A 9,452-nucleotide genomic window follows, 5' to 3' on the forward strand; every position below is an offset into this window, starting at 1 on the left:
CTTGACCTTCTTGATAACGCGAGTGCGGATCTTCTTCTTCTTAGGTTTGCCATCTTCGGTAATGGTTTCAACGACGCGAACTTCCTCCGGAAGCTCCTGAATTTCTTCAGGCTTTTCTTCTTCAAACGGAAGTTCTTCAACGGTGACTATTGTTTCGGGCTGTTTGTCGTCCTCCTCGACAGTTTCAATCTTAGTGACTTCTTGCTTATCACCTTTGACCTTCTTGATAACACGAGTGCGGATCTTCTTCTTCTTAGGCTTGCCATCTTCCGTAATGGTTTCAATGACGCGAACCTCCTCCGGAAGCTCCTGAATGTCTTCAGGCTTTTCTTCTTCAAACGGAAGTTCTTCAACGGTGACTGTTGTTTCGGGCTGTTTGTCGTCCTCCTCGACAGTTTCAATCTTAGTGACTTCTTGCTTATCACCCTTGACCTTCTTGATAACACGAGTGCGGATCTTCTTCTTCTTAGGCTTGCCATCTTCCGTAATGGTTTCAACGACGCGAACCTCCTCTGGAAGCTCTTGAATTTCTTCAGGCTTTTCTTCTTCAAACGGAAGTTCTTCAACGGTGACCGTTGTTTCGGGCTGTTCGTCGTCCTCCTCGACAGTTTCAATCTTAGTGACTTCTTGCTTGTCACCCTTGACCTTCTTGATAACGCGAGTGCGGATCTTCTTCTTCTTAGGTTTGCCATCTTCGGTAATGGTTTCAACGACGCGAACTTCCTCCGGAAGCTCCTGAATTTCTTCAGGCTTTTCTTCTTCAAACGGAAGTTCTTCAACGGTGACTATTGTTTCGGGCTGTTTGTCGTCCTCCTCGACAGTTTCAATCTTAGTGACTTCTTGCTTATCACCTTTGACCTTCTTGATAACACGAGTGCGGATCTTCTTCTTCTTAGGCTTGCCATCTTCCGTAATGGTTTCAATGACGCGAACCTCCTCCGGAAGCTCCTGAATGTCTTCAGGCTTTTCTTCTTCAAACGGAAGTTCTTCAACAGTGACCGTTGTTTCGGGTTGTTTGTCGTCCTCCTCGACAGTTTCAATCTTGGTAACTTCTTGCTTGTCACCCTTGACCTTCTTGATAACACGAGTGCGGATCTTCTTCTTTTTAGGCTTGCCATCTTCCGTAATGGTTTCAACGACGTGGACTTCCTCCGGAAGCTCCTGAATTTCTTCAGGCTTTTCTTCTTCAAACGGAAGTTCTTCAACAGTGACCGTTGTTTCGGGTTGTTTGTCGTCCTCCTCGACAGTTTCAATCTTAGTGACTTCTTGCTTATCACCCTTGACCTTCTTGATAACACGAGTGCGGATCTTCTTCTTCTTAGGCTTGCCATCTTCAGTAATGGTTTCAACGACGCGAACCTCCTCCGGAAGCTCCTGAATTTCTTCAGGCTTTTCTTCTTCAAACGGAAGTTCTTCAACGGTGACCGTTGTTTCGGGTTGTTTGTCGTCCTCCTCGACAGTTTCAATCTTAGTGACTTCTTGCTTGTCACCCTTGACCTTCTTGATAACGCGAGTGCGGATCTTCTTCTTCATAGGCTTGCCATCTTCCGTAATGGTTTCAAAGACGTGGACCTCCTCCGGAAGCTCCTGAATTTCTTCAGGCTTTTCTTCTTCAAACGGAAGTTCTTCAACAGTGACCGTTGTTTCGGGTTGTTTGTCGTCCTCCTCGACAGTTTCAATCTTAGTGACTTCTTGCTTATCACCCTTGACCTTCTTGATAACACGAGTGCGGATCTTCTTCTTCTTAGGCTTGCCATCTTCCGTAATGGTTTCAACGACGCGAACCTCCTCCGGAAGCTCCTGAATTTCTTCAGGCTTTTCTTCTTCAAACGGAAGTTCTTCAACAGTGACCGTTGTTTCGGGTTGTTTGTCGTCCTCCTCGACAGTTTCAATCTTAGTGACTTCTTGCTTGTCACCCTTGACCTTCTTGATAACGCGAGTGCGGATCTTCTTCTTCATAGGCTTGCCATCTTCCGTAATGGTTTCAAAGACGTGGACCTCCTCCGGAAGCTCCTGAATTTCTTCAGGCTTTTCTTCTTCAAACGGAAGTTCTTCAACAGTGACCGTTGTTTCGGGTTGTTTGTCGTCCTCCTCGACAGTTTCAATCTTAGTGACTTCTTGCTTATCACCCTTGACCTTCTTGATAACACGAGTGCGGATCTTCTTCTTCTTAGGCTTGCCATCTTCCGTAATGGTTTCAACGACGCGAACCTCCTCCGGAAGCTCCTGAATTTCTTCAGGCTTTTCTTCTTCAAACGGAAGTTCTTCAACAGTGACCGTTGTTTCGGGTTGTTTGTCGTCCTCCTCGACAGTTTCAATCTTAGTGACTTCTTGCTTGTCACCCTTGACCTTCTTGATAACGCGAGTGCGGATCTTCTTCTTCTTAGGCTTGCCATCTTCCGTAATGGTTTCAACGACGTGGACTTCCTCCGGAAGCTCCTGAATTTCTTCAGGCTTTTCTTCTTCAAACGGAAGTTCTTCAACGGAGACTATTGTTTCGGGCTGTTTGTCGTCCTCCTCGACAGTTTCAATCTTAGTGACTTCTTGCTTATCACCCTTGACCTTCTTGATAACACGAGTGCGGATCTTCTTCTTCTTAGGCTTGCCATCTTCAGTAATGGTTTCAACGACGCGAACCTCCTCAGGAAGCTCCTGAATTTCTTCAGGCTTTTCTTCTTCAAACGGAAGTTCTTCAACAGTGACCGTTGTTTCGGGTTGTTTGTCGTCCTCCTCGACAGTTTCAATCTTAGTGACTTCTTGCTTGTCACCCTTGACCTTCTTGATAACGCGAGTGCGGATCTTCTTCTTCATAGGCTTGCCATCTTCCGTAATGGTTTCAAAGACGTGGACCTCCTCCGGAAGCTCCTGAATTTCTTCAGGCTTTTCTTCTTCAAACGGAAGTTCTTCAACAGTGACCGTTGTTTCGGGTTGTTTGTCGTCCTCCTCGACAGTTTCAATCTTAGTGACTTCTTGCTTATCACCCTTGACCTTCTTGATAACACGAGTGCGGATCTTCTTCTTCTTAGGCTTGCCATCTTCCGTAATGGTTTCAACGACGCGAACCTCCTCCGGAAGCTCCTGAATTTCTTCAGGCTTTTCTTCTTCAAACGGAAGTTCTTTAACAGTGACCGTTGTTTCGGGTTGTCTGTCGTCCTCCTCGACAGTTTCAATCTTGGTAACTTCTTGCTTGTCACCCTTGATCTTCTTGATAACACGAGTGCGGATCTTCTTCTTCTTAGGCTTGCCATCTTCCGTAATGGTTTCAACGACGCGAACCTCCTCCGGAAGCTCCTGAATTTCTTCAGGCTTTTCTTCTTCAAACGGAAGTTCTTCAACAGTGACCGTTGTTTCGGGTTGTTTGTCGTCCTCCTCGACAGTTTCAATCTTAGTGACTTCTTGCTTATCACCCTTGACCTTCTTGATAACACGAGTGCGGATCTTCTTCTTCTTAGGCTTGCCATCTTCCGTAATGGTTTCAACGACGCGAACCTCCTCCGGAAGCTCCTGAATTTCTTCAGGCTTTTCTTCTTCAAACGGAAGTTCTTCAACAGTGACCGTTGTTTCGGGTTGTTTGTCGTCCTCCTCGACAGTTTCAATCTTGGTAACTTCTTGCTTGTCACCCTTGATCTTCTTGATAACACGAGTGCGGATCTTCTTCTTCTTAGGCTTGCCATCTTCCGTAATGGTTTCAACGACGCGAACCTCCTCCGGAAGCTCCTGAATTTCTTCAGGCTTTTCTTCTTCAAACGGAAGTTCTTCAACAGTGACCGTTGTTTCGGGTTGTTTGTCGTCCTCCTCGACAGTTTCAATCTTAGTGACTTCTTGCTTGTCACCCTTGACCTTCTTGATAACGCGAGTGCGGATCTTCTTCTTCTTAGGCTTGCCATCTTCCGTAATGGTTTCAACGACGCGAACCTCCTCCGGAAGCTCCTGAATTTCTTCAGGCTTTTCTTCTTCAAACGGAAGTTCTTCAACAGTGACCGTTGTTTCGGGTTGTTTGTCGTCCTCCTCGACAGTTTCAATCTTAGTGACTTCTTGCTTGTCACCCTTGACCTTCTTGATAACGCGAGTGCGGATCTTCTTCTTCTTAGGCTTGCCATCTTCCGTAATGGTTTCAACGACGTGGACTTCCTCCGGAAGCTCCTGAATTTCTTCAGGCTTTTCTTCTTCAAACGGAAGTTCTTCAACGGTGACCGTTGTTTCGGGCTGTTTGTCGTCCTCCTCGACAGTTTCAATCTTGGTAACTTCTTGCTTGTCACCCTTGACCTTCTTGATAACGCGAGTGCGGATCTTCTTCTTCTTAGGCTTGCCATCTTCCGTAATGGTTTCAACGACGCGAACCTCCTCCGGAAGCTCCTGAATTTCTTCAGGCTTTTCTTCTTCAAACGGAAGTTCTTCAACGGTGACTATTGTTTCGGGCTGTTTGTCGTCCTCCTCGACAGTTTCAATCTTGGTAACTTCTTGCTTGTCACCCTTGACCTTCTTGATAACGCGAGTGCGGATCTTCTTCTTCTTAGGCTTGCCATCTTCCGTAATGGTTTCAACGACGCGAACCTCCTCCGGAAGCTCTTGTATTTCTTCAGGCTTTTCTTCTTCAAACGGAAGTTCTTCAACGGTGACTGTTGTTTCGGGCTGCTTGTCGTCCTCCTCGACAGTTTCAATCTTAGTGACTTCTTGCTTATCACCCTTAACCTTCTTGATAACGCGAGTGCGGATCTTCTTCTTTTTAGGCTTGCCATCTTCCGTAATGGTTTCAACGACGCGAACCTCCTCCGGAAGCTCCTGAATTTCTTCAGGCTTTTCTTCTTCAAACGGAAGTTCTTCAACGGTGACTGTTGTTTCGGGCTGTTTGTCGTCCTCCTCGACAGTTTCAATCTTAGTGACTTCTTGCTTATCACCCTTGACCTTCTTGATAACGCGAGTGCGGATCTTCTTCTTCTTAGGCTTGCCATCTTCCGTAATGGTTTCAACGACGCGAACCTCCTCCGGAAGCTCTTGTATTTCTTCAGGCTTTTCTTCTTCAAACGGAAGTTCTTCAACGGTGACTGTTGTTTCGGGCTGTTTGTCGTCCTCCTCGACAGTTTCAATCTTAGTGACTTCTTGCTTATCACCCTTGACCTTCTTGATAACGCGAGTGCGGATCTTCTTCTTTTTAGGCTTGCCATCTTCCGTAATGGTTTCAACGACGCGAACCTCCTCCGGAAGCTCCTGAATTTCTTCAGGCTTTTCTTCTTCAAACGGAAGTTCTTCAACGGTGACCGTTGTTTCGGGCTGTTTGTCGTCCTCCTCGACAGTTTCAATCTTAGTGACTTCTTGCTTATCACCCTTGACCTTCTTGATAACACGAGTGCGGATCTTCTTCTTCTTAGGCTTGCCATCTTCCGTAATGGTTTCAACGACGCGAACCTCCTCCGGAAGCTCCTGAATTTCTTCAGGCTTTTCTTCTTCAAACGGAAGTTCTTCAACGGTGACTATTGTTTCGGGCTGTTTGTCGTCCTCCTCGACAGTTTCAATCTTGGTAACTTCTTGCTTGTCACCCTTGACCTTCTTGATAACGCGAGTGCGGATCTTCTTCTTCTTAGGCTTGCCATCTTCCGTAATGGTTTCAACGACGCGAACCTCCTCCGGAAGCTCTTGTATTTCTTCAGGCTTTTCTTCTTCAAACGGAAGTTCTTCAACGGTGACTGTTGTTTCGGGCTGCTTGTCGTCCTCCTCGACAGTTTCAATCTTAGTGACTTCTTGCTTATCACCCTTGACCTTCTTGATAACGCGAGTGCGGATCTTCTTCTTTTTAGGCTTGCCATCTTCCGTAATGGTTTCAACGACGCGAACCTCCTCCGGAAGCTCCTGAATTTCTTCAGGCTTTTCTTCTTCAACCGGAAGTTCTTCAACGGTGACCGTTGTTTCGGGCTGTTTGTCCTCCTCCTCGACAGTTTCAATCTTAGTGACTTCTTGCTTATCACCCTTGACCTTCTTGATAACACGAGTGCGGATCTTCTTCTTCTTAGGCTTGCCATCTTCCGTAATGGTTTCAACGACGCGAACCTCCTCCGGAAGCTCCTGAATTTCTTCAGGCTTTTCTTCTTCAAACGGAAGTTCTTCAACGGTGACTATTGTTTCGGGCTGTTTGTCGTCCTCCTCGACAGTTTCAATCTTGGTAACTTCTTGCTTGTCACCCTTGACCTTCTTGATAACGCGAGTGCGGATCTTCTTCTTATTAGGCTTGCCATCTTCCGTAATGGTTTCAACGACGCGAACCTCCTCCGGAAGCTCCTGAATTTCTTCAGGCTTTTCTTCTTCAAACGGAAGTTCTTCAACGGTGACTGTTGTTTCGGGCTGTTTGTCGTCCTCCTCGACAGTTTCAATCTTAGTGACTTCTTGCTTATCACCCTTGACCTTCTTTATAACACGAGTGCGGATCTTCTTCTTCTTAGGCTTGCCATCTTCCGTAATGGTTTCAACGACGCGAACCTCCTCCGGAAGCTCCTGAATTTCTTCAGGCTTTTCTTCTTCAAACGGAAGTTCTTCAACGCTGACCGTTGTTTCGGGCTGTTTGTCGTCCTCCTCGACAGTTTCAATCTTAGTGACTTCTTGCTTATCACCCTTGACCTTCTTGATTACACGAGTGCGGATCTTCTTCTTCTTAGGCTTGCCATCTTCCGTAATGGTTTCAACGACGCGAACCTCCTCCGGAAGCTCCTGAATTTCTTCAGGCTTTTCTTCTTCAAACGGAAGTTCTTCAACGGTGACCGTTGTTTCGGGCTGTTTGTCGTCCTCCTCGACAGTTTCAATCTTAGTGACTTCTTGCTTGTCAACCTTGACCTTCTTGATAACGCGAGTGCGGATCTTCTTCTTCTTAGGCTTGCCATCTTCCGTAATGGTTTCAACGACGCGAACCTCCTCCGGAAGCTCCTGAATTTCTTCAGGCTTTTCCTCTTCAAACGGAAGTTCTTCAACAGTGACTGTTGTTTCGGGCTGTTTGTCGTCCTCCTCGATAGTTTCAATCTTGGTAACTTCTTGCTTATCACCCTTGACCTTCTTGATAACGCGAGTGCGGATCTTCTTCTTCTTAGGCTTGCCATCTTCCGTAATGGTTTCAACGACGCGAACCTCCTCCGGAAGCTCCTGAATTTCTTCAGGCTTTTCTTCTTCAAACGGAACTTCTTCAACGGTGACTGTTGTTTCGGGCTGTTTGTCGTCCTCCTCCACAGTTTCAATCTTAGTGACTTCTTGCTTATCACCCTTGACCTTCTTGATAACCCGAGTGCGGATCTTCTTCTTCTTAGGTTTGCCATTTTCCGTAATGGTTTCAACGACGCGAACCTCCTCCGGAAGCTCCTGAATTTCTTCAGGCTTTTCTTCTTCAAACGGAAGTTCTTCAACAGTGACTGTTGTTTCGGGCTGTTTGTCATCCTCCTCGACAGTTTCAATCTTGGTAACTGCTTGCTTGTCACCCTTGACCTTCTTGATAACGCGAGTGCGGATCTTCTTCTTCTTAGGCTTGCCATCTTCCGTAATGGTTTCAACGACGCGAACCTCCGGAAGCTCCTGAATTTCTTCAGGCTTTTCTTCTTCAAACGGAAGTTCTTCAACAGTGACTGTTGTTTCGGGCTGTTTGTCGTCCTCCTCCACAGTTTCAATCTTAGTGACTTCTTGCTTGTCACCCTTGACCTTCTTGATAACCCGAGTGCGGATCTTCTTCTTCTTAGGTTTGCCATCTTCCGTAATGGTTTCAACGACGCGAACCTCCTCCGGAAGCTCCTGAATTTCTTCAGGCTTTTCTTCTTCAAACGGAAGTTCTTCAACAGTGACTGTTGTTTCGGGCTGTTTGTCATCCTCCTCGACAGTTTCAATCTTGGTAACTTCTTGCTTGTCACCCTTGACCTTCTTGATAACGCGAGTGCGGATCTTCTTCTTCTTAGGCTTGCCATCTTCCGTAATGGTTTCAAAGACGTGGACCTCCTCCGGAAGCTCCTGAATTTCTTCAGGCTTTTCTTCTTCAAACGGAAGTTCTTCAACCGTGACTGTTGTTTCGGGCTGTTTGTCATCCTCCTCGACAGTTTCAATCTTGGTAACTTCTTGCTTGTCACCCTTGACCTTCTTGATAACGCGAGTGCGGATCTTCTTCTTCTTAGGCTTGCCATCTTCCGTAATGGTTTCAACGACGCGAACCTCCTCCGGAAGCTCCTGAATTTTTTCAGGCTTTTCTTCTTCAAACGGAAGTTCTTCAACAGTGACTGTTGTTTCGGGCTGTTTGTCGTCCTCCTCGACAGTTTCAATCTTAGTGACTTCTTGCTTATCACCCTTGACCTTCTTTATAACACGAGTGCGGATCTTCTTCTTCTTAGGCTTGCCATCTTCCGTAATGGTTTCAACGACGCGAACCTCCTCCGGAAGCTCCTGAATTTCTTCAGGCTTTTCTTCTTCAAACGGAAGTTCTTCAACGGTGACCGTTGTTTCGGGCTGTTTGTCGTCCTCCTCGACAGTTTCAATCTTAGTGACTTCTTGCTTATCACCCTTGACCTTCTTGATAACACGAGTGCGGATCTTCTTCTTCTTAGGCTTGCCATCTTCCGTAATGGTTTCAACGATGCGAACCTCCTCCGGAAGCTCCTGAATTTCTTCAGGCTTTTCTTCTTCAAACGGAACTTCTTCAACAGTGACCGTTGTTTCGGGCTGTTTGTCGTCCTCCTCCACAGTTTCAATCTTAGTGACTTCTTGCTTGTCACCCTTGACCTTCTTGATAACACGAGTACGGATCTTCTTCTTCTTAGGCTTGCCATCTTCCGTAATGGTTTCAACGACGCGAACCTCCTCCGGAAGCTCCTGAATTTCTTCAGGCTTTTCTTCTTCAAACGGAAGTTCTTCAACAGTGACTGTTGTTTCGGGCTGTTTGTCATCCTCCTCGACAGTTTCAATCTTGGTAACTTCTTGCTTATCACCCTTGACCTTCTTAATAACACGAGTGCGGATCTTCTTCTTCTTAGGCTTGCCATCTTCCGTAATGGTTTCAACGACGCGAACCTCCTCCGGAAGCTCCTGAATTTCTTCAGGCTTTTCTTCTTCAAACGGAAGTTCTTCAACGGTGACTATTGTTTCGGGTTGTTTGTCGTCCTCCTCGACAGTTTCAATCTTAGTGACTTCTTGCTTATCACCCTTTACCTTTTTTATTACACGAGTTCGAATCATTTGTTTTTTCGGGGAGCCGTCCTCAGATATTGTTTCAATAGTTTTAATAATTTCTGGCGATTCTGTGATTTGATTCGAGCTGGATTCTAATTTTTGTGTTGGTGTTATTTGTTTTTTGTGTGTTGTGTCTGTGGTTTGATTTGTATCTGTGTAAAAAAGTGTGCATTTAGTATTTTGTATTGTATGGCTATTGTGGCATTGCTTTGTTTTGTGTAATATGTGCTTTGGGCTTGTAGGGACGGTGCTAGTGAAAGTAATACGCC

The 9,452-nt window shown here is 46.0% G+C and overlaps 1 protein-coding gene and 2 long non-coding RNA genes across 3 annotated transcripts in view; all 3 read right to left on the reverse strand.

The window, feature by feature from the left end:
• The window catches only part of LOC6546537 (titin), a 122,271-nt gene that overhangs the window by 27,944 nt on the left and 84,875 nt on the right, over nucleotides 1-9,452 (reverse strand). Inside the window, exons 24-25 of the mRNA XM_026976633.1 lie at nucleotides 8,386-9,335; nucleotides 3,277-5,406 (exon numbers count right to left, since the gene is read on the reverse strand). Coding sequence (XP_026832434.1) covers nucleotides 3,277-5,406; nucleotides 8,386-9,335 — 3,080 coding nt within the window. The remainder of the gene's footprint in view (nucleotides 1-3,276; nucleotides 5,407-8,385; nucleotides 9,336-9,452) is intronic.
• LOC113563879 lies at nucleotides 464-1,722 on the reverse strand. The gene is made up of 2 exons (XR_003407653.1): nucleotides 1,573-1,722; nucleotides 464-507 (listed from the first exon to the last, which is right to left on the reverse strand). It is a non-coding gene; the product is annotated as an uncharacterized LOC113563879 (long non-coding RNA).
• Nucleotides 1,742-2,142, reverse strand: LOC113563878. Its single transcript, XR_003407652.1, has 2 exons — nucleotides 1,999-2,142; nucleotides 1,742-1,785 (listed from the first exon to the last, which is right to left on the reverse strand). It is a non-coding gene; the product is annotated as an uncharacterized LOC113563878 (long non-coding RNA).

Source organism: Drosophila erecta, unplaced genomic scaffold, assembly GCF_003286155.1.
Source record: "Drosophila erecta strain 14021-0224.00,06,07 unplaced genomic scaffold, DereRS2 tig00000021-arrow-pilon, whole genome shotgun sequence".
Taxonomy (NCBI): Eukaryota; Metazoa; Arthropoda; class Insecta; order Diptera; family Drosophilidae; genus Drosophila; species Drosophila erecta.